Source organism: Ammospiza caudacuta, chromosome 2 (genome assembly GCF_027887145.1).
Source record: "Ammospiza caudacuta isolate bAmmCau1 chromosome 2, bAmmCau1.pri, whole genome shotgun sequence".
Lineage (NCBI taxonomy): Eukaryota > Metazoa > Chordata > Aves > Passeriformes > Passerellidae > Ammospiza > Ammospiza caudacuta.
The window spans coordinates 70858454-70884616 of NC_080594.1; the positions used below are offsets into that span (position 1 = coordinate 70858454).

General features: G+C 39.6%; 1 protein-coding gene across 1 annotated transcript in view; it reads right to left on the reverse strand.

The window, feature by feature from the left end:
• The window catches only part of KLF12 (KLF transcription factor 12), a 238403-nt gene that overhangs the window by 159383 nt on the left and 52857 nt on the right, over window positions 1-26163 (reverse strand). The window contains exon 2 of the mRNA XM_058825256.1: window positions 7944-8007. Within this exon, the coding sequence (XP_058681239.1) occupies window positions 7944-7964 (21 nt within the window). The 5' untranslated portion in view covers window positions 7965-8007. The remainder of the gene's footprint in view (window positions 1-7943; window positions 8008-26163) is intronic.

The window sequence follows — 26163 nt, forward strand, 5'->3', positions numbered from 1 at the left end:
TGGGAAGCACAAGAGTGAGATTTAGATTAATACTGGGAGCTTGTTTTCTCTTTTAGACACATGTCCTTGGGTATAGGAAATACCATATCCGGTGGAATCATTATTCAGGTCTGTTAGCAGTGGATATCAGTAAAACTGTCCTCTCCTTATGTGCTAGCTACTGAATTCTAACACATTCTTCTACACCACCATATGAGAAGTGACAAATTGCCATTGTTCGACATCTTGCTCTCCACAGGATGTCAAAAATACTAAAATCCAAATGCATTTATTTCTACGACTAAATTCTTATTGTCAGATATGTAGGAAAAAGAAAACAAGAATACACAGTATTTCAGTATCTGGTTCGATGTATTTTAATCGGCACCACTGTTCAGACGGAGAAGATTCTTCTCCTCTTCATCACAAAGAAAAGATTTGTGACTCCAAAATGCAATTAGTTGTGATGCTTCATAACACTGAGAATTAATATCTCCACACAAGAGAAGTATCTTTTTTCCATGCGAACTTACATGCTTATAACTAATGACCAGAAAGGGGTCATTATTAAATAAGCTGAAGTAGCAGCTGTATATCTGTTCTTAAATTGTTTCATTTGATGAACCATGCTCAACAGAAATTATGATTATTCTGTTTCTTGGAAACTGTAAACCTGAGAGCATGAATTTAAACATTTTTGTCCCCATTAGGCACTTTGGAAACTGGTGTCATACTTCTGAAAATACACACATTAAAATGGTCTTGTCAAGCAGCTTTGAAATTAAATGCCTGGTGCTTCCCTCTGTGGAGCAGTATAAATTTAGTCATTATTAGAATTAGTGTGATTGTCCACTAAGTGCACTAGGATTAAAAGGTGAAATGATCGTGGTGACTGCTCTTTCGTTCCCGAGAGACCGCGTGGCAGCAGAGAAGTCAGGCTGCAAGGGACGCTCAGGGTGTTTTGGAAACCCAAGGGCTGGAGAATGAGTCCAGCAGAGTGGAGTCTTGTGTACTCACAGTGTCTGTACCATCACATCCTACAGGCAGAACAGATGTCCTTCCAGGGAGGACAGAGAAATCCCATGGGAAGAACAGCCCTCTGGAGATGCTTATTGCTCTCTGCTGACCAGCAGAAGACAGGAGCCTTTAGCAAAATGACTGAAATTGAAAAGAACAAATCCAGGCATTCGCAATCTAGTTCTCTGTGGATTATGTCCCATCAGCTAGAATCAGTCCCCAGAAGAGATGTCAAGGCTGAAAAAGGAACTGAAGAAAGTGGTTTGAAACAGACAGTGGTTTGGAAACACCAAACCAGGTTTCTTCCAAGTAACCTAATTTGTGCAGCACTGGACCATACCTTGAGGTGAAACAACCTGCTGGGCAGGACATGCATGGAAGCATTTCCTGATCTAAACTAAAGTAGCAACACTCTTGGCTCACTTCCCACTACAGCCTGAACCGAGAAAATGCTCACCTGAAAACTCCTCACCTAGATCTTTAGGCTGTTTCCACCATTCTACTTCATATAAAACCTTCAAGACAAATTTTGGCAACAAAAGGCCACGGTATCAGATTCTGCTCCACCTGAAATGCAGGAACTCTGTTTTTAACACATCTCTTCCTCCCAGTAGGGGAACACCAACACACACTACACATTTTTAACACCAGAAGCGGGAACCAAGGGTGTCTTTGCCCACACTATAAAGCCATTTGTTATTTTATGCTCACAGGCTAGTTTTTGTTAACTCTGCTCTCAGCTCTTGCTGATCTTTTCAAGTAGTGATCTTTTCAAGATGAAGTTTTTTGGATTTTTTTTTCACTCCCAAAAATAATTAAAAACCAAAGAAAACCCTCAACCTGACAAAAAACTCCTCAAACTTCAAAAAACAAAGCAACATTTACACGAGGATTGTGATCACAGGATGCATTTAAAAGCTCCCTATGACCTTAAATAATCAGATGAAGTTACCATACCCCAAGCCTTATCACCAACAGCAGTAAGTAACACAAACGATAGATGCTAATGCATTTACTAAGTAAGATCACAAAGGGTTATTATTTACTTTCAGAAGTAGTTTAAACAGCACTCTGCAGAAGAGTGAGTTACGTCAGTAGGTGCTGAAGCAAGCTCTTAAACAGCTTTCACCTACATCCACAATTTACTACCCACAGACCATCCTCACCACCTATCTCTTTATGGAGAAGTGAACCAGGCAACACCAGCAAGATCTACCTTTGCTTGAAAATGACATTTAGTAATTTTCATGACTTGAACTGTGAAAAGATCATTTTAAATAGTCCACATTCTTATCACATTTTTTTCAATTCTAGACAAACTACTTTCCTGTAAACTGCACTATAATATGAGCTGCCTTACTCCCCCCCCACACATCCCCTCACATGAAAATTGCTGCCATCCTCTTTTATAAGATTCTCCATTATTCCTATTTCAAAAAAGTGTTCAATAAAAAAAATTAATTCAAAAACCAATACACCTGAAATATTCCACAGCAGCTCCAAGCAGAGCAGAAGTCTGTGCAGACACTGGATGGACACCCTCCACACCACTACCGAGCCAAAGACTTTTCTCCAAGTTATAAACAAAGCCTTTGGGCAACTTTGTTCTGACTATTTGAGAATACAAACTTATTTATAACATGTGAATATATTGGTATTGGTTTTAGAGCAAAGCTTGAGATTTTGCAGAAGACCAAGCTCTGACAGGGCAAGCCTAACTCACCCCATGCCTACTTCCTATGCCTTTCTGAAGAGACAGAGTGCAAAAAGACCACAGCTATCTTCAATCAGTAAAATAACACTTCTGAAATATACTGCATTTTTTATAGATAAAACTTAAAAGCAATAGTTAGGATACACCATGGATGTTTTACCCCCAATCCACACAGGCAGAAGCTAAATACAAAACCCTCAAAATCATAGCCCAATTTTATTTAAACAAGGTCAGATCACAAGCCAACTGCAAAATATGATTTGTCCATAATCTACATGTATGTGTGTCACCAAAAGACTTAGGAAATGAAAGGAATGTAGCCAAGACCCAGGATCCATAATCAAGAAACCAAGAAACTGAGATTATGAAAGCATCTGTCTGGCAGAAATTAAGAAAATGAGCTGTATAGAAAAAATTTTGCACTGCTGTTCATAAGGAAAGCCTAATAAGAACACCAGGGTCTTTCCAGAAATCATTCCATAATGTTGTAAATGCAAGGGAAACAGGAAAGAGTTCATAAGCAAACTCACAAAGCTGAAGTGGTTTGTTGCAAGCCATCTTAAATGCCTTTTTCTCCTTGGAAAATTTCAGTGTTGGAAATGACCCCAGCAATTTTTCAGCCGTGGACATCAGCTCCAAATTCATCTCACCACACCAGCAGTAGGGCTGAGCCTACAGTGAGCAAACCTGGAGCTACAGTGTGCACCGTGCACAGCCCTCCAGCACTCAGTGGGAAAAGACAGGAGCAAGAGACAGCCCAGGATGTGGCTGCTGATGTAAGGAACAGGAAAAGAAAGAAAATCACTGCTGCTCCTCCCTTTCCACAACATAAGATTTGGGGAAAGGCTTTACTCCCACTCTACAATTTCAGCATTAGCTTTTACATTTTTCAGTGACAACAAGTAAAAGCAGATCTGTCCTATGAATATGACTGAGCTCCAGACAACTGCCTGCTATCTATTTACATTGTGAAATATTCATTAAAAATCAACTGTTAAGAGACCCATCTTGATAAATGCTAGACAACAGATGAAACCAAAAGAACTTCACATCCCCATGCCTTGCTGAATGGGGCCATCAGTCATTTTTAAGTAGTCATTTGTTACATTGTTTTATCCAACTAATTTATAATCACAATGAATTAAGACAAAACATCAAACTACAGCCTCTCTGCCTGAGAGTAATCTAAACTGAAAAGCACATGACAAAAAGATAGATTGATGGTCAATGCAAAGTAATTCCCTCTAGATTAATATATTTCACCAAGTTGATGTTTCTAGTCATAATTATATTCCAAGAATCCACTGAATGATGCTAGATGAGAAAGGTTTCTTAAGAGCAGCCACTTTCTAGAAAAACTGCATTTGTTTGCAATACAGAGGGGACAGCTGTTAAGAAAAACCAAACATATCATCACACTGTTACCACTATATTAGCTATGCAAATAAACCATAAAACTTCCTTGAAACCTTCTCAAATACATTTTACAAAATCATTTTTTATCATGACCAGACTTTAAAAAGCATGAAAAAGCAAAAAGATGAAGTCCAATGAACCCAAACTCCACACAAAACCAGGGCAGATCCTGAGTGAGATGAGATGACCCAGGGGCTTGCCAAGCTGGCAGTGGAGCATGGGGTAGAGCCCAAGGGCTACAACCAGTAGGTTCTGCACCCTCCCATGCCCTGCTACATGCAGGAGCCAGAGGAGGTGAGGCAAGGGCACACAAGAGGTTGGGAGGTTGATGAAATGGGGTGGGCTTTCAACAGTTCAAGAAACACCTTCTTGAGTCCCTTCCTCTAAACAGCTGAGCTAAAGTTTGCTCTTGGTTGGTTTGGTTTCAGCTTTCTGAGGACGTGACAGAAAATTAGGAGTCATCCTTACGCCATTAAACTCAGTGTTGTTCATCACTTTTCCAGCACTGAATAACTCAGAACATCATTAAACTTGATCAACTGAACTGCACAGTGTTATTTCTAGAAGCTGTTCATGAAACCACAGTGTGAGTGGTGATTGCACCCATGGCCACTCATTAAGTACAACCCAGATCTGTGCTTTTCCAATCTGAACAACCTCTTTTTCCCCTTTAGTTTTGCTCTCTGACTGTCTTTCAGTCCTTTTTACCTGGTTTTGAAGTCTGGACCTTTATTTTGCCCAGAACCTTTGAGCTACAGTTTTTGTCAGTTACCCATTTCCTTGCCAGCTCCTACCCAAGTCTCACCCCCCTACACCCCCATTCAGCCACTGTACACTGAAAAACATAAACTTTAAATATCTGATTCAACAGACAAATTAACCTCTGGATGCAGCTGTCAGTGTTATGGAAAATGCAGAAGTATCATAAGCTGCATGCATTCAATATACACATTTGTTGTCAGGTTTACTTTTGCATATTTCTTTTTTCTGCTAGATATTCATCTAACCTCATTTTATGAGACAGAAAGAATTATGCTCACTTTTCCTTCATCAATTGCATATATGCTTAGATATCACTTATTTATACAACACCACATTTACATATATTTTGAGGCAGACCAAGGAAGACCTTAAGTATACCAATATAACATACAGTCAATGCAATACAGGCTGTTTACACTCCCAACAATACACCAACATTTTCATGTCAGCAGTGAAAATCTTTCAAAACTAGATCAGTAGAGAAGCAATAAAACAAAAAGCTAAGGCAGAGTGCTGGCTGAAATCCAATCTCTTCCCTATTGGAGCCAGAACTTTATCAACTGATCTTAACAGTGACCACAGAGAAGCCTTCTCCACCTCTATTGCTTAAGCTTTCTGGAATCATTTCTTCCCAGAAAAGGAATTTTTAGCCTTGAACTTTGAATTCCTCCATGTAACCACATTTTTTTTCTTATTCAGTGACATGATTTAATCCCGATACTTTCCTTATATAAAAGACTGTCAGTAGGATTCAGAGCCCTACATTTGCAAAGGCTGCCAAACAGAATACATGTAAAGAAATAACTCAGAACCCCCTTCCTTATCTGCACATATTTAGAACAGCTTCCCCACAATTACTGTGGGATGTTATCAGAAGGGCATGAGAGAGTGGAACTGTGGCTTGACAAGAAAGAGGTCACCCTGTTCTCCAGTTCTTCCTTCCTCATTCCACCACTGTGATAAACCAGAAAAGCAAAAGCAGAGAGAGGAACAGCAATACAGAGATAACAGAGATACAGCTCTCATGAAATTACAGAAACCTGCAAAAAGTTCAAATTCTTCCAAGAGTCTTTTGCTTTTGCTTGATCTGGAAGTCATCCCTCCTCTGCACAGACTCTGGGCATGACAGCCCCTCTCAAGAAATAAATCTGTAACTTTTTCTGCCCTGGTGTCACTTCCCAAACCAAATACCTAAGACATAGCCTGTCCTAGTTACTTCTCAATCCAACACAGAACATTACCACACTATGGTAGTACTGCTCTGTGCTGGCTCCTGGACAGCAAGAGTAGTCCACTGTAAAAAAATTATATCCAAAGATGGCTTACAGATAATTAGTTTGGTTTTTTACCCTCTCACACTTTCTGTCAGTGAAGTGCCTCCCCAAGCTTGTAAATACAGGATTTTATCACTGCACTTTGGAACGATGCAAGTAAGGTTTGGAAAGTATCAGTTTTTCACTCTGCTATTCATAGCCAAGAGATCTGAGCAGGGAAGCGTTTGCTCTGCCACAACACTGGCCCATCCCAAACTATCAGACATCGGTATGGGCAGCAGCCGCTGACCTGTCAGCAATCAAACCAAAGGGAAATTCCTCAGCATTCTGTGCTCTGCTTTTAGCAGGCAACAACTGCTGCCTCGTGTGGGCATATGGGTCCCTGACCCCATGGAAAAAATTGTGTACATTTCTGCACAGCTACTAATACCACTTTGTCTCTATCAGTGTTTAAATTTGGCTCTGGGAGGCTGGAGGTGTTTTCTGGGACCTGCAGCATACAAAGGAGAGGTTCTATGGATGCTTCTGAAGATTGTTTTGCCAGCTGTTATTTCAGGAAACAAAATTCAAAGACACAGACGATTCCCTCAAATCTCATGCTGCTTGTGCATTTGGAGGTAGCTGGAATCAGCACGTCCACTCTCTGTTGCAAACACTCAAGAAGTTTACCCAAGAAGGAATTACACTCTTCTGTACCCAGGTCAGTAGTTCATAAACTGTAACACTTCTGAACCACTAAAAGCTCGATAAAACCAAATTATCACTGAGAAAAATAAGACTCTGCCTTCTTGAACTACTTTGCTAAGTTAATAGTACTGTAGACTTACATTTCTTGTACTGAACTAACACTGAGCTTTTGAAAAACAAAACCTGGGTTTTTTGCTGGTTTTTTGATAGTTTCCACCCCTGACTGGGATTCAGGGCTTGACAAAAGCTCTCAAGGAAACAGGCTTCCCACAATAACACCCCTCCTTGACTACTGGAGTTTTCAGAATGCTTTATTTAGCCAAGCTGCTGCACAGCATCTCCCTGGACTGTGCCCTGCATCCCAACCTGTACCACACCTTGCAGTTGTCAATACAATTAATTTGCTCTGGTGTAAATCCACAGGCAGCATCACCTGTGTTTAAACAGCCTTGGTGGGAATTGGTTATCATAGCATCCCAGAAAAAGATTATCCCTCATAGTCACCAATAACTCAGATTAGCAGAGATCAAGGCTTGGTGTATTAAAACAGTAGCCAGTCATGGAGGTCCACCAACAGCTTCTTCCTTTTTAATCATCACAGAAAACTCACAGTGCAAAACAACCTTCTCTGTATCACAAGAAAACAATGCATCAAGATAACTTTCAAAAAGATCATGTCCTGTTTGACTTCTTAAACAGCACCTGTCAATGATGCATCTGAGTGCCACTCCACAATATTAAGCATCACAGTCAGTAGCTATAATGGAAGACAACATCCTTCTAATTCTCCCTTCATCTGTGCACAGAAGAATGATGAACACCACTATGTGTGAGCCCACTCAAACACCTGGCTTCAAAGGAATTGCCTATTTTCTTAACCTACTACTGAATTTTCTGCTGTACATTCAGGTATTGTCAGCAAATACTGCATTAAGCCACGGCTGTTCAGCTACAGTATTCCCGTGCCTCTAAGACAATACAGCATGCAAAGCTCAGGCCAGTTATTTAAGCTATTCTGTTTTATAACACAGTGTAAATTTTTGATACTGGCATTAATACATATAATGCATATGGCTGTAAAAATGTCAACCAACTTTTATGGCTTTCCTCTTCATATGAATATTCAGTCATCCATTTGTCCCTAGATCCACTTCAATCCTGAAAAAGAAAATATTAAATCATGTAATCCATGTATTTTCTGAGAAGTTCAGCAATTTCTCAAGTATGTTGTGTATGTAAATACAAAAAAAAAAATCTAACCACAGACATCTATTCCATAGTAAAATACAGCTCAGAACAGTAATTTTATAAGCACTTAAAACAAAAATGGATAAATACGACAAAAAAAGCATATTGGAGGAAGCCTTATGTTTCCTGTTAACTAATGATTTTAGTCAAAGGTCTGTGTTTTTAACTTCTGAGCTGCTATTTCAGCTCACCAAATCCCAACTGCTTTAATAAGTCTTCTGTGTACCACTATGTACCAGTACCCTGCATTTGTACAGGTAAACTTTCCAGCAGCTACAGAGGATGAGTATTCTTTACCAATATTTCAAACTGTATTGCCCAGAAACACTATGCACAATCCCAACAGTGACACATTAAAAAACTGTCTAAGACCACCACAAAATCTGAATATGTATTTCTTTCAGGGTTTCCCATAGATACATGATCAGTTTAGTTATGAGGGCCACAAAGGACAGAGAGCTGCAGCATCCCTCCTGTGAAGAGGAGCTGAAAGAGTTGGGGTTGCTCATCCTGGAGAAGAGAAGGCTCTGGGGAGACCTTACAACACCTTCCAGTACCTAAAGGGACTACAAGAGAGCTGGAGAAGGACTTTTTACATGGGCACATAGCATAAGACAATGTTTCAAAAGAAATGAGGAGAGATGTAGATTAGATGTTAGAAATAAATTCTTTACTGCGAGGATGGCGAGGCATTGGCAGAGGTTGCCCAGAAAAGTTGTGGATGCTCCACCCCTAAAAGTGTTCAAGGTCAGGTTGGATGGGGTTTTGAGCAACCTGACCTAAGGGGTGGCATCCCTGTCCACGGCAGGGAGGTTGGAACTAGATGAACATTAAGTCCCTTCCAACTCAAGACATCCTATGAGTCTATGTTAATCTATAAAAGGAAAAAAGTATATAGAGATTCAAATATGTTTTGTGAGGCTCCTTCAGGTTTAAGAAAATGAACAAACCCAGCAGTCCAACTTTTTAAAAAAGCCTTAGGGGAGAAAAAAATCTTCAGACGTCTAAAATTTAAATAATAGACAGGATGTCTTAAACCCCTTGACAGAATATGTGCATGTATCTGGAAGCAAATGCTACTTACATATGTCTCTCTTAATAATGGAAATGGTGTGAAGTCAAGAATCTAAATCTGCTGTCAGATTTACTATAAACAATCTGCTGTTATTTTTCTGTCATTCAAAATAAGGTCATCCTTCAAATACTAGTAGAGCATCACCTGCCTGATTTTAAACCACATTCCAGTATTTCATTACTGCTGTATATACGACAACATGACAGGTTTCCAAATATTACACAAACTTTTACAGAGAAAAGAAGACAAGAAGCTCCCTTAAGGAAAATAAAAATAGTCCATTCATACATTGTGTTATTATCACACTGACTAAACATCATGCCCTTGTATTTTATCTCTAAGAAAATATTAAGTTTAGTAGAAGAAAGTAAGTTTCAAATATTTGCATGAATTATAAAAAGCTGCAAAGTTACCACAAACACTGACCTAAGTGAATATCATAGACTGCAAGCATGCTAACTGTTGTAGACCATCTTCTCTTGTGCATCTTGTAGACTCTCCTTCCCTTTCCTTATTTAATCTCCCTTGGCATTATTTGGATTACTTCAAAATTTCATGTGGCAGATTCCATTTTTTTTTCCTTTAAAACTGCACACTTGAAGAACCACCTTTGAGTTTATAGTTGCTCTTTCCTTTGTGCTCTTGTCCAAAAACAGGACAACTGGACCACATTTTCCATATCCTGGACCTACACGATGTGGTCACCTAACCTGTACAGGAAATTACTTAGCCATTTCCTTTTTTTAAATTAAATGCAATGTATCCAGAAGCTTCATGGAGTCTCCATGAGAGAAGAGAGAGTTTGACCTGTAATTGTTTCCAGTTCTCCAGGTTTCCTCATCATTACTCTTCATGCATACAGACACACATGTTCCTACGGCACAACTTAGCTTCAAGTTACACACCAACACTGGAGTCCTGTTATGTTACGGTGGCTATGGTGACACAGCAAACAGGGTCTGTGTTTCAGAACTAACAAACCACCACCCAATCAGTCAGAGCTGCAGCTGTGGTTCTGCATTATTAAATCATGTCCAAGGGTCCTCCTCGTGGAAAAGCTACTTCTTCAGCAATGACAAGTAACTGGGTTTGCTTCTTAATGCTCTTCAGGTCTGCACAATTAACAAGCACTAAATTGCCCACATCCTTGCACCCCTGAGTGTTCTCCGTTATGGAAGGGCTTCTCTTGTAGGCTGCTTTTGAGAAGATTAGGAGCAAACTTTTTGCCTCTGAAAATGGCATTTAACTAGTAACTTCACAAATGTTTGCCGTGATTTTCAAAAGTGCTGAAAAGCTTTGACTTCATATGAAAGGACTTTGAAATGACTATGAAAAAAGGGCCCATCCATTCTGCCACATGTCACCACCATGAAACCCACTTTGGACTTTGGTTTCCAGTCCCTTGCAGTGAAACGGTACTTACTACTATCAGGAATATGAAATCAGACATTGAAGTCCAAGTAGAAACATCTTCCATTTGCATCAATCAGGAAAAAAAATCTACCTAATGAGACAGCTGCTCAGTATTTCTGATTTGAAACCTTTAAGTTAAAAAGGTTCTTCTTAAAAAGTAATCATAGAGCAAAGCACAAATCATTCTCAACAAAAGAATAAAATGTAAGTAGCAAACACAGAATTATGTCCTCTTCTACCCAAGCCTAACTTTCACCTTAAAACTGTTTTAGGACCCCAGGAGTTTATGAATGCCACCAAACATTAGATTCTTTTTTCTACAGCAAGAAGAAGCCAAGTAAATTTGGTTGGTTACACCTAGTCCATTTTGAAAACCTGTCTTGATCAGATTAAACGCCCTGGTAGTGCCACCCTGACCAGCAGAGCCACCCCCTGGTGGACCTCAGCAAGACTCCTGGACCACATTAAGGAGCATGAGAAGAGTTTCAGGACAATAATGCTGAGCATATTTCAGGAAAAACAGAAGTCCCTACAGGTGCAGAGGTAGCCATCCCTCTACAAATGAAACACTTTTGAACATATAGACCCACATCAGTTCATTAGTTCACAAGTCCACACTGGTATCACTTGTACTTATCTTGTACATACTGATAATGTAATAATGTGAGTTTCCTTTAAAATTAACAAATTACTCCTTGTGCTATTTTTACTCTTATAATTCAGATAGGTATGAGAACATACATTTGGAAAATAGCAACTCATTTGCAAAGTTAAGTCATTTGCTGAATCAGGATTTACTAACTTTTCCCTCTATAAAACAAACTCTTTATGTGGACATAATGGGCTAATCACCTTCTTACATCATCAATTTTATTTTTTAAAAGTATGCATTTTTCTTCTTGAAAGCCCTTAGAGCTGTATTTTGACTTCTGCAACTCCTTTCAAAGGCCCTCAGTCACACTAAACTGCCCTAAAATCAGCATGACTTCTCCCAAACTCATCAAGGCCACCCTGGCCATCAGGTAAGGCAGGATCACTGAAAGCTCAGTTTCAGCACTACTCAGAAATGAACAGAGGTTATCCTCAACCTAGTGTTAAGGATAGCTACCCTTGTAGTAACAGTAGTCACACACTTGTCCTTTTTCCCTAAGTTTCTGACTCTTGCAGGAACATTCATGATCTCCATAAAGTGACACTTTGCAAAAGCTACAGATAAAATATACATTAACCATAAGCTACAGATCCACAACAGTTCTTGATGCTTAAAACTGATATGGCATAGGAGATGCTGGCATACAGTCCAGCACTGTACTGAGCAAATCCCGAAGTCTTCCTCAACTGCATTTCAAGTGTCTCCCTTTCCTGACCCGTGTCTGGTCCCCAGGATACTTGTAAACGGAGTGCTGTACCACTGTAACTGAAACTAGCCACTACACTTTGCCACAAAGCTGTCTGCAAAAAAAAAAGTAACTTTGGAATTCCAGTGTAAGGCACAGTCCCACCAGCAGTCACTACAAGCTGCAAGGAAAACCATGCAGTACAGCCTAAAAGTCATTCAGTTTAGGCTGAGTGTAACTGCAGACCTCACAAGACCAAAGGATCACTTGCTATGCATCCTAACAATTGTAATCATAAGGGTTATTCGGTCTCCAGCTGAAGTTTTTGCTAATTTTTGATTGCAGCTGCTGTTCAAACAAGGACTTTAATATGCCAGCCCCTACACCAACATCTTTGTTGCTCTGCTGTGTCATAACAAAAATATCTAAAGTTGCTCAAAATATTTCTGAAAATTACCTTAATGTTTCAACTTCTGGTTTTCAGATACTTTAATAAAAGCAAAGGGAAGCAGGAGGTAGAGAGTGGGATGTTTGTTACTAGGTGATACCTAGCTCTCCTGAACTCCTAAAGACTGAAATATTTATCCAGACTCCCACGAAGAATGACATCTAGCAGAGAGGAGAGAGACACACCTGTACTAAAGCACATCAGGATTCAAAGTAAGAAGCAGCAACCCTGCCACCTGCTTGGTCCCTAGGGCACCTGAGAAGACTGCAGTCTGGGATGGGGATGATACAGCTCCTCCTAAATTTCTACCCCAGTTTTTGCTGAGCCTATAAGGAGCAATGCCTCCAACACATCCATGCCAAACCAGAATGGTCTCAACACCATTGCAATCATGGCAGTGCAAGTAAATACATCCTTGGCTACCTGACCATAAAGCAGTGTTGCTTTCCTGATGCTTGGGGTATTCTTCCCCAAACCGCTATACTCTGACAACAGGTTTCCATTAAAAAAAAGTATGCAGCTGGCCAAATGTGGATGAACAATAAATCAACTGAACACACAACCTTCATGCTGTGTTCCTCCTGCTCCTCACTATAAAAGGTTTACACTAAACATTCAACAAGTGCTTACACAGTCCTTCAGTAGAGGCTTAGAGCAATAAACATTATTCTTTACAGGGTCTTTTATTTGACATTAATGAATTATTCTGAACTGAACAGCTCCAAGGGTCAATCCCAGACCTTCTGAATCTTCAAGATGAATTCCAAAAACAATTTGTTCTCCTTAGAACTTAAATGTCTGGTTTGACAACCATTAAAGTTTCAGAAAAAGAGGATGTGTTTCAGTAATACTTAAAAAGCCTTGCTACTGCATCAGTGTACCCAAATGAAATTAGAAGGTGTATGTACACACCGATAATATCTTAAACGTAAAATGGGACGAAGTCAAACTCGGGAGAAGTTTGAGTGGAGTCCTCAAATGACTGGATTTAGGTAATAATCAGTGGTCAATCTAGAAGAGTGCAATACATTGCAGGGAGCAGAGAAAAACACAGTCAAATACTACTCCTTGACTTCTTATTCTAAAAGTAGTGAACTTCAACACCCAGTTGTTTGAAAGGATAGCTCTGAAACCTTGATACTCCCTTCACAATTCTAGCTTAAACAGAATGACATTGTTTTTCATTAGATTCAAATGAAACAAATAGTGATAAACACAATCACCCATCACTTTGGTCAGCTTCTCTGACATACAGAAATGCTCATGTTACTGTGCAGGACAAGGTCTGTCAGTTCACCACCTTATCCTCACACATAGTTCAAACTCTCTTAGAGTGAAAATTTTATAGTAGCCTGTGGACTATGTCAAAGGACTTGATGAGTCTTTTCTTGCTACAAAAAATTTATTTTTTAATATATATATACACACACACTTGTATATAAAAATATGCACGTATTTGCTCACAAATTTATGATTTTTTTTAAAAAGTAATTTTCTGAAGGAATGTGCAGAAATAATACTTTCTAATGTATCATTCAAAACAACACATATTTTAAAGCTTGGATGAAAAGCCTAACTCCATTTCTGAATTGACAAAGAACTGCAATTAACAAAAAACAAGTCATCTTTTCCTGTTCAGACTTTATTTTTCCCCTTTCTTCAGCAAACAGTATATGTTACTCTCCATATAAGGATTATTCAAGATTCATACTCATAAGGGCTTATGAGCATCTGAAAGAGGTATTTAAAAAAATATTTAAATATTTAAAAGTGGTTATTCCTAATTCAGATTGGGATTACATATATTCTGTTTGTACATTTTGTTTGGACTTCAGATGAAACAAATGTGATTAGGCGTACTAAAAATGAAGTCAAACTTTAAATCAAAAGGAAGGTAAACCACAGGAAAACTACTTGTGCCACAAGTAAGGTAAGAGTGAAGAGACCTGCTAGTGATTTTTCCCTATCTCCACAATGGGGAAAGGGATAAAGATCAACCTCGGCAGCAGCAGAGTTCCATCAAGACTATGTTGACACAATAGATGATGCACAGGAAAGATCCTAATTTTATATGTTCCTTACTCTTATTTTGCTCTCATAACACAGACTAGCATTACCAGATACTATCACGCATTGTCCCACTTCTGGTTTAATGCTTTTACTCAAACTAGGTTTATGCGCAGTCCAGAATCAAGCCAGCTTTACCTGAGGTACAGGCAGCAGTACTTAATCTCTCTTTTCAAAGTTGCAATATAATCTTCTATATTCTAACTCATTCCAAAAAAAAACAATTATTTTCTTTACATTCTGAATCCCAGAGACCACAAGAGGAATAAAGTAGCCTCACACTTGTATGCACTTATAAATGAAATGACCAGATTTTAAGAACCAGTTTACTTAGGAATAAAATTTCTGTGTGGACCATGTCTCTGATGTTTCTCAATGCGATGGCAACCTCCTGATTACCTGATTAGAGGGAGGGTGGATGAACCCCCAAGGCCTCGTGCTACAAGTCCAAAGGAATGAGGACAAATTCACAGCACACCTGTGTCAAAATCTGCTCTTTGGTCAAGCCAACTGTAGTGAGCAGAGCTAGAGGTGGTTTAGCCTGCAAGAAAGTCTGAAACAGATTAATATTGCCTCAGATGGCAAATACTACCCTTAAATGACTCAAAATTTCAAAAGTGTATCCTCACAGCTGACTTCAGAGGGAACACCAAGACAATTGAAAAATCAGAGGAGGAATAAAAAATGTAACACTATGTAGTAGCTTATATAAACCCTGGCATGTCTTCCCTGTTTGCACTGTGCAAGGTGTTGTAAAAGAAGTTAGAAAACGGCAGTAACAACCATCCCGCTGCAGACAAAATACTGTGCAGCTCTCCACCACAGTGTCAAGCACTCTGAGCCAATTTTCACAGCAAAGACACCTAAAGAATAAGCAAAAACAGAGAAGTTGTGCCCATTAAAATTCCTTTAAATGAAGGAACAAAATTGTTCCCATAAGCAATAGAAAAAAATGTGAACAAGCTTCAAGTTTATACATCACCAGAAGTTGGTAGTAAAATCAGTGTGGATATTGCTGATGCCTGCACAGGCAGCAAGAGTCAACACCTCGTCCCACCAAGCCCCAGCCTGGAGATGGTCACCCCTTCAAAAGCACCCACATATTCAACTTCTACCTCACTGTGTCAATAAATGCAAGATAAGTTAGCAAAAACCCAAACTGCCTTAACAAATCTATTTTGATCCTCCAAAGCAGAGGTGGCAATAGGTATGAGGTGGTCTTGACCTCTCTAACTACAGCCACAGCATCTAAGGACAGGCTTCCACAATTTACCCTAAAGCTGGGAAAAAAGAGCAAAGAAAACCCAGCACATGCTATTCCAACTTGTGATACACACTGAAGAAACCCAGCTTCCAGGCTCAGCTATGTTTCTAAAAAATAAAGTTATAAGCTGGATGCATCCTGCTCTACATAGTAGGTCATAATGCTCAGGTCCTATTCCTGCCTTTGCACAACAAATTCCTGTCGCAGACATTTCTCCACAGAAATCCTTTTTTCCAGATTTCTGCGTCTTCGGGAGGCCAGAGGCCCCCGAAGAGAAGGTAAACAATTATTATCAGCTGCTGGGGAATGCAACAGGATTCACCTTGATTGGCTCATTTTCTATGTTTATAATTAAGGGCCAATCATCAATGCAAGCTAGGGGACTGAGTCCCTGGACACAACTTTGTTATGGATTCTTTTCTATCTCTTCTTAGCTTAGCTAGCAGCTCTGCAAAACCTCTCTCTATATTCTATTAGTATAACTATAATGTATAATATCATATATTAATAAATCAAGCCTTCTGATCAAGATACAAGATTCACCATCTCTCTCTCACCAGCAGTGACCCACACAGGACGCTGTAATAAATTCCAACACCGGATGTTTGACAACTTGAGCCCCTTCTCTTGCTTTCCATTAGAAATATATCAATAAATGTTTTTTTTTCAAGAAAACAGCATGGTATCTACAGCATTGTATCTATCTATCTATGTGCCTGTGTGGTTACATAATCAGGCTCTAAATGAGGGGCACTACATGACACCAGTGATGCTATTAATCAATTTAAGGAGCCTATTTGGCTGGCATCCTAGAAATGTGGGTGATGAGTGTCTATTTTAATAGGAAAGTACACTCCTTAAAATTGATCAATTGACCACAAGTGTTTCAATTAATAATTTTTAATGTCTTTTCTCCTAGCCTGCCATTCCTCGAAAGTGCAGACTGGCATTATTACTAATAAGCATCTCTCAGCATATTGGAGGCAAAAGGTTCCAAAAAGGGAGAAATCCCAAAATCTGTCAGTACAACATTCCCATCAGGCACTGACCAGCTTGAAATAGCTTCACTACCAGATTCAGCAGTTACAAATCTTTTAGTAGCAATTTGAAATCCAGAGGAAATCACTGAAGCATACTCATGCTCTTGACGCCTTCAGAAGGAATGAGGAGAATAAAATTTATCTTTGTACTGTTCCTAGAGAATTTCCACTGTAGACTCTCCCCAGCTTTTCAAGCTTCCCAATACATGGTAAACCTCAGCAAAAACCATCACATTAACCTTAGGAAATGGCACATGTGTCTGGAGATCCACCCAATATACACCTGGTCATATTCCAGCAGCCTCCCTAGGCCTCATCATTTTCCTCCTTGTTCTAACAGCCCTCAATTTTGACAGGACACACAGATGCTCTGATTATTTTCCTGTTCTTGCTTAGACAGAAATATATTTGCTTCTCTCCTTTGGAAAAGGGGAAGTTTGGGAAATAATTTCATGCAGTATTCCAGGGGGACATTAATCTGCAAATCTGACTACATACTTAAATCCAAAATCCAAAAGTAGCCTGATTTCCAAAGGTAATTTGTACTTTCCAGTCTCCTACCGAGATGACTGCAGCAGCCTGCAGGACTCACCATCTGCATGCAGCAAGCCAGTGACATTTCATTGTGCAGACCAGCACAGGCAAACAACCCCCCCTTAATCATAGCTTGGCAATTGTTCACATTCACAGCCCAGAAACCATAACCTCAACAGCAACTTTAGCAGATAAAGTTCTTGGCAAGTGGCAGGTTCATCTCCCCTACTGATGGACAGACACCTACACCCGTGCTAGCTGTCCTTCATGGCTCTGCAGCTAAGGACAGAAAGGGGCAGTGTAAGGGCCTGAGTCACTGGCACTGCAGCCAGTCCAGCAACTGCTCTTGACCAAAAATCATTTTAAATACAAGTTGTCTGCAAAGTGAAGGGTACTGTAAGTTTTAATAGCTTTGTTTTTTTAAACCAGTCTTAGGTTCCTTTGTTTTCCTGATCAAACACTCTAAATTTTAATACTTAAGAAGAGACCATTTCAATGGAGCCACGAGGACCTGGAAAAGAATCCCATTTCTACAAGAGCTTAGAGAAGAAAAAAGGAAAAAACAGAAAAGTAACTTAATCTGGTTAAATATTACTGTAAAGCAGGAACTGGTGACACCAGCCATGCTAAGTTTCCTGTATACCAAAGCTCATCAGTTGTACAGACATCACCATAAAAGACTATTACAAAAATTAGAAAATGAGAATGGTAAGAAAGTCACTTGCCTGATTTAGTAAATGAGAGACAAAAACACTGCAATGAAAAAATCCTGTATTTTATGGGGAAACATACAATTGTAAAACCAAAGTTTTTCATGAACTTGGCCAGACTGCTGATCCCGTATTCTATGTTAGTGTAACAAGTCACCTCCAAGTTTATGCTCCCAATATTCTCACTCCCATAGTAGAAAGTGGACTCACTGTATTTAATTATCTTTCAGGGAAGAGAATGCAACAAATAAATTAATAAACATAATTAATCACAAGAGACATGAAAACCAGAGGCAATACCACTGAGGAGAAACATTTTTTTCTTCCCCCTCAATACTCCAGGTGTAACAAAAACAGTGTGATGATATAGATGCTGTTTAGAATTAAACACGCCTTCTATCTGAGACACCCAAAAAACTGTCCTTTCCTAACCTACATGATCCATAACCCCCACAAACTATCGTGACTCAGAACACCATGGATTACATGAACAAATTGACTCACCACTTCCCCAAGGATTAAATTCAACAACTCCTTGACAATCAAAGCTTTTGCTTTTTTACCAGTTTCCTTTGATTACTTTTTTGATTTGCAGGTAACACCTGACATGATACATGACTTCAAATGCTTAAAGCAGTTCAACTGGCAATAGGAGACACATTAGCTGAAGATGGATTTGGGTTAACCTATCCTCAGCTTATTGCCGGAAACACATATATCTGGTATTTTGCAATTTTGAGCAAACTCCTAAATTAGATCAACTATTGAAAAATATTTCTGTAATTTGATTAAGAGATAGCCAACACAACTTCTGCTATTTTACCAAACAGTTGCCCATCATCTACCATAAGTATGGTGGAGTTTGCCATGCCTTTTCTACCAAGTACTCCCTTAGGTGACACAGTTTCTTCTTTCCACGTTACTCTAACACAGAAACACCACAGTTGTCCATCTCAAGCCTTAAGGATGCTCCCATCTTTCTCAGGTTCAAGAACCCTTCAGCCACCCTTGAGACACAGGGTCCTTGCCCAGGAGGGAAACACTCCGCTCTGAACCACTGGACATCCCTTTCCACCTTCCCTTGCTTCCAGGATAGGCTCCTGGTTGGTGAGCTGGCAGCTTCTGCAGCTCAGCTGCCCCTGCGCACACCCCACCATCAGTGCCATAACTGGCACCTTCACAGCCCACACTTGAGCCGTGTAAGCCTGCTAACCAGACCACCCTGTTCTCATCCCATGGAGTGAGCAGTCTCATGTTCCACTACCTGACATTCAGTGGCTTCAAGAGAGTTTAAAATTATAGTCTAAAACAAGGTGATGTAGAATTTGTGAGCCCAACACTCCTCTGTGACTTGTCCCACCTACCCTCATCACTACTCTTACCATAGCTCTCCCTTCACTCTCTTCCCTGAGTTTCAGTCTCGGGCAGATCACTCATCCCGTGGCACTAATCCAACAACAACCCTCTCAGTATCGCTGAAAGTGGCTTTATTCCCACTAGAAAGCAAAATCCTGACTCCATCCTGCTGTTTAATCCATTACTATGAACGATTTCAAGGTTGGGTTTCTTTTTTAATACAAAAGTTAATTATTTCTCCTTATCCTAAGTTGTGCTCCTGATTATTCATTAGGTACAAATATTCCCCATTCTCCACCTTCTGAGTTTTCAATATCCTGAATTCACTGCTAGCAGAAGAGAAGGCAATACTACCTACTCCAAGACACCATGGATCACAACTTGTCTCACACAATTCTCTCCCTACTGGAGAGGTTTTGTTACCAAAGACAAAGCAATTATGAGAGCATCACCACAGGAGCAAACTTCAGTTAATAACACCACCAGACACAATCAAAATACTGACAGTGGTCCAGAAGCAAACAGCAGATTTCACTGCATGTTGGAATACTAAGACATTCTGAAAACAGATTTATTAAAAGCAGAGGTAGCTGAAACAGTCTTTGTAATAAACATAAGGAATACTGCAAACAACTTAACGCTCCCACAAGTGGCAAGTGTCATCATCCTAACGATAACCCCTACCGAGCTGCATCCTGTAGCGTTATCACAATTAAGATTCTGTTAAAATACCCATTACAAATATCTATTTTTAATTAACTGTAATTCAGACTTATAATATGAAGCAGGTTGTAACTTGATGATCTTGATGATTTCCATAAGACAATGAATTAAAGATTAGAAAAACAAAATAAAGATTAGCCTCTTGGGGAGGAAAAGGAAATCAAACCAATTTCAATGTATATGGGAAAAAGTAATATAAGTCAATAAAAATAAAAATTATATGTTTTTGTTACACAGACCAAGTTTTAGAGATAATAAAAAAGTAAACCACTGAAAATAAGAGTCCCCTAAGTGTGCATTTACAGTTTAAAAAGTACAGAACAAAAATCAGTGTTATAGCCCTGAAGTTGATATGGAGAAAATATGGAGGTGAAAACAATGTCTGCTCTACACTCTACTAGACCCTTCACAGCTTAGCTTAAAAAAAAAAAAAATTTAAAAATGCATGCAGATATTTATACAAATCCACACAGGGAATGCACATAAGGGTTAAAATTCAAACTGCTTCCAACAGGGCCATATTCAGCACACACAGATTTACTATTCCTCCTTGGCCCATCAGGCCATGGTACCAAACCAAAGGCTTACAGCTGGGAGGGTTAATAGGGCTTCTTACATTTTCACCAGCTCCATCACTTTTAGTCTTAATCCCATTCATGCATTAGTCAGATTATTTTGCTTTTCCAACCTGATACATGGAGAAAGCCCACTTTTCTCATCTCTCTTTCCTTTATCAACTAAGTGACAAGAACATGAGATCAGTCCAGTGACCCACCCTCCCCTCTGCTTCCATGTCCTGCTGTGCACAGCAGGCACGCTAAAATACAAGTGTCAAGCAGTCACCAAATCTTGACAAGCCCCTAATCTTAAGGGCATCAAATATGGTTAAGTCATCCTCTTTTATGGGAAAAAAATCTCATGGACTGGGGCCAGCAGCTTAAAGGGCTTTGACAAGCAGAGAAGGATTAGAACAAGCCAGCACCATTTCAAAATGAAAAGCAGAGAGGTCTGGCTTCCTAATAAGCAAATTCACCAAAAAGCCACAAGCTTAACTGGAAACATTTTAACCTGCAGTATGTCAGCAAATAAAAGTAAGCTCTTTCAAACATGTACTTCAAGAAATAATGCCACATTTTCTTTATTGCTGTTTTTCTTATCTGCATTTGAAAAAAGCCCACAAGGAAACACACTATTGAATGAGTTCAGGAGGAGCATATTATCTAAATATGCATATTTGTATTAATATCCAGGGATGACATTCACAAATGTCTTCCTACTATCCTGTAAATGCCCTCAAAACAAACATCTCTACACTGTTTCAGGGATGCAGAAGTCTCTTGAGAAGCTTCCTGAGGACCAGCATTCCAGAAAGGGCAATCACAGCACCTGCTCTGTCTTACGAGCTTTTCCATACCCCGCACCCAGCGGGGTCACTGTCTCTGGACTGAGACGGAGAATAAATTCAAGACAGAAGACTTAGTAGATAGTGGTAACATGTCTTCTCTTGAGGAGGGCAACAAGGAAAAGATGCAGCTGTGTTGAGTTCTACTGCTCCAGGACTCAGCTTCCTGCCCAAGTCATCTCCCCCCTTTCCATCTCCCAGGCTAGACCAAGACAAACACCCCTTCCACAGAAGTGAGGGGCATTTACACCATATTAAGCAAACATTAAACTTCAAGCAGCTGATCCACATTAGCTTAAGCTGAAGCTGTCACCGCTCTGGAGGCAAGGCCCCACAAGACCATGGCATTTTCCAAGCTGTTCCCAAACTGAAAGAACTGAACAGGAAGGGGTTGCATAGCTACAACAGTATCTGACTTTTTCCTCCACTCCTGCCAGCAGTATGCCAGATCAGTATCCTCATCACCTGGCCCTCTGCTGCTTTCAGAATTCCATTCTCTCTGTTGCCACCTAAAGAGCCATCAATTGAAAACTCACACAAATTGTAAAAATTAGGATAGAGGAAACCTCAAAAGATCATCCAGTCTCTCCCCAGCAATTCACACCACTGTGATTACCTCAAAATATCATTCCATCTTAATTATATCTATTATAGATAAACTTCAGGAAAAGAATGACTGGACCTGTGAAGAAAAACTGCCTGCAGCACCAAGATTTCATCCTGATTCATTCTAAAGACAGAACATCTGCTTTAGCATACCACTAGGACCATAAATTGAACAATACCCAGGATATGGAGCTGGGAGCTTGCCAGAGCTCTGATATTTACTTCACTTGCTCCTAAAGACATCTATGAAGTAAACATTTTTCAACACAAAATTAGGATCAAACCCGCCCACAAAATATGACTAATTATGTCTTTTAAGGATGTTTTCCAAATCAACTATCATAGATTATGTCTGCAAAATTATTTGAAGACAGAACGCAATATGAACTTCTATGATAGTTTTAGTTGTCCTGAACAAGAGGGAATGTAAGAACAATGCGTTTTCATTCCTCAGCATGAGATAGAGTACTCCTTTAAATGGAGAAGAAAAAAAAATATGCATACACAATCCCAATCATTCCCCCAGCTTGTTTAAAACTGATTTCATATACAAGCTTTGTGATCCACCCTCCCCCAAAAACAAAAGGCAGTTCCTTCATGCAGAAGTCCATGTTCCCCTGGCTAAATTTATTTTCCCAGAGAGGCAAGGCTATTGCTAACCCTAGTTAGATGAAGTTTCGAGATACCACTGCACTCTAATACTGGCACATCTAGGTCATTACAAAGTCTGTGAAGCTGATGATCTAATTGGTTGTGATCCCTAGTGAAATACGAGTCAGTACTTGGTCCATGTTTCAGTTTGTGTTTTAACTTCAATGCATCTCAAGGTACAAAAAGACAAACATAAATTTGTGACCATAAATCTACACACAACTCTGTATGTTAGCAATGAACAGTAGTCAATGTTCTCAACACTGTTTTCACAACTACAGTAAAAATCTTTTTAGTTCAGTAAAAAGACACAAGAAAATTTCAACACTCTCAAGGTAACCACATGCAGAAGCTGTATCTAGACACTTCTAAATACCTCTGGTCTCTTGGGATTTGTTTATATCTAATAAGCCACAGCCCAAGAGTCACCACAAATAATACCAGGATTTTTTTCATATTGCATAACAAGACCTGACAAGCTAATTTATTTATTATTACTATAATTTGATCATACAATGTTAATATAGATTTGGCTACACAGATATTTAGGTAAGTAATGATCAGAATGATTCACTGCTGTACTGTGGCATAGGGATGCACTGATTGAAAAGGGTATTAGTAAATCCATTATTGTAAGCTTTCACTGGTACAGACCAATTATGTAACTTTTAATTATCTTCTCTTATATGTTATAGTTACATGAGACAATGCTGTTAAGAGCAGTAACAAGCATCAATACACACTTGTGAAAGACAAGGCCAGACTAACAGGAATGGAAAGAAAATAGCAAGAAGGGGGGAAAAAATTACTCAAAAGCAGATGAGAAGCAGAGAAGGAAAACAAATATGTTTGCTGGAACTCAGTCTACTTCATCTGCACTTTCTCCACTCCTCAGAAATGGAAGCATAGGCATATTCATCATAGGGAAGACCACCAAGCTTACTGCCAGCACAGAAGAAAATTCAAACCCTGAAGTGTAAAACTAGAGTTCTATACAAAATTTCTTTATAAATATTCAACAGATATGCAAAATATAACTAATGGGAAAAATACAATTTAAATTTATTTTGCTTTGTAATTTCTCGGTGGAAGTCTAGTATTTTTATGAGTTTTTTCAGGAAAGTAGCAGGTGAGTCCAGCAACTGACTGCTATTTTGTGACTGCCCTCCTACTGCCTTTGAAACAGGTGTATCTGTAAATTTTTGCTGTCTTGCTCACACTCCAGTGCCCCAGTTGTCATTTTTAGCGATTCCTTCCTGTGTGAACAAGCCTGAGCCTAAGTGTTTTGTTTCACACACCAACAGGAAACCCTGCCTCCAAAGCTGCAAACAGGGTGCAGGGAGAGGTGCAAGGGAGAAGCATGGCCAAGACAGAAATTTTCATATAAAACCAGAAAACTGAGATAATAGATAAGCAGTCTAGAAGAGGAAGGGTTAAAATTGCTATCTAGAGCAAAGCAAAAAACCCACTATGATTTCTCACGTACAGCAGATAAATTGCCTTTCGTCTCCAATTACTGGACTGCACAGCACAGCTAGATCACTTGGCCTCATGATGTATTCACCAGCTACTCCAAGTTCCACTAGCAGCCAATTTCTAAGTGCCAACTGCACAACAGCTTCATTAGAACTGGTATGACAGGATGAAGTTTCAGCAGGTTTGTAGGTGACAAAATTTGGGGAGGCAGAACACACTCAAGGGCAGCACTGCCATTCAAAGTGATCTCAGCAAGTTAGAGGAATGTTTTGTCAGGAATATTGTGAAATCCAGCAAAGGCAAATGGCAGATCCTGCACCTAGGGAAGAATAACTCCAAGCACCAATACATGCTGGGGGCCAACAAGCAACTTGGCAGAAAAGGAGCTGGGGTCCCAGTGGATGAAAACTTCACCATGAGCCAGAAATGGGCCTTCTTGGAAAAGAAGGTCAACAGCCTCATGGAATACATTAGGAAGAGCATCATCAGCAAATTGAGGGAGATGATCCTTCTCCTCTGCTCTGGTGAGGCAGTTGGAGTCCTGAGTCCAGTACTGAGCTTCCCAGTAGAAGACCGACATGAACACAACAGCATCCCGGACAGGGACCACTCTGAAATAGATGGCGGTACTTATGAGCCAAAAAGAGAGCTGTAAGAGTTGGAGCTGCTGAGCCTCAGGAAGAAGAACTGGTGGGGAACTCATCAGTCTCTGCAATTACTTAATACACTGCAGAGGCAACAGAGGAGTCCAACTCCTCTCTGAAGCAGGCAGGAACACAACCCAAGGTAAAGGCCACAATTGCAGCAAGTGGAATTTCAATTAAGGAAATTAGAAAATGAATTTTTTATGATAAGGGTTATCAAAAACACAACAGATTGACTAAAAGGTCACTGAATCTTCATCCGTGGAGATACTCAACACTTGACTACCCAAGGAGTGCAGCAACCTCAATGAACTTGGCTCTGCTTTGTGCAGGGACTAGACCAAGTGAATGGTCTACAGACATACCTTGCAACCTATGTCAGTCTGTCATTCAGAGGTTTCCCCCCCCCGCCCCGTGTATATTAGGTTTCTCCAAGCATTAAGACTTTGACAATACAGTTCTTGAGAGTATAAAAAATTTCATCCCAGCGACACAAATTTTTAAGACCCAGAGTTCAGGGCAGCTTCACACAAGTTTTAGCATTCGTACATTTGGAATGAAAAAAACCCTCCAATTTCTGCTTTTGTGGTCATTACAGTGCAAGAGTTCTATTGTTATTACATTGCAAGGGTTCCATGCTGCTAGAGTTTCGTACCTCCTTGCTGTTTCTCGTAGGCAGCTCCTCTAGGCACCGACTCTTCCTTGTCCTCACAGTAACCAACTGACTCCAGTGCCCCTCAACCAACAAATCCACTCTTTTATAACACTCTTCTGATTGGCTACAGGTGTGGCCTGTTAACACTAGGCCTGCTCCTAATCCTTAGTAATTAGCTCAGCTGCAACTCTTTAGGGGGTAAGATTACATTCTATACTTCCTTTATTTGCTTACATTCTATTCCCCCTTTTTCTTTTAATTAAGGAGTTGCAGCATTTCTAGAAGGACATATTCAAATAAATTAACATTATCACACATTCATACATTTCATTTAGAACTAAGAGTTATACAAATGTTCAAACAACATATTATAGTACCAATATATATGTTTCTAATATTAGTTCAGTGTTGCAGCTTTTCTCTGTCTACAAAGTACTATCTTCAAGATCTTTTATACTTGTATTTAACAAACATTAATAGCTACAATTGATATATTTTACCAACAGTTTAGTATTCACGTCCTTTTTCCCAAATCCACAGGGTTATATAGTCGAATCCTGTTTCCCCAAACCCATACGGTCATATAGTCGAGTCCTGTTTCCCCATAAACCACAGTGTAATATAGTTTAGTCCCAAATCCACAGGGTCATCCCAAATCCACTGGG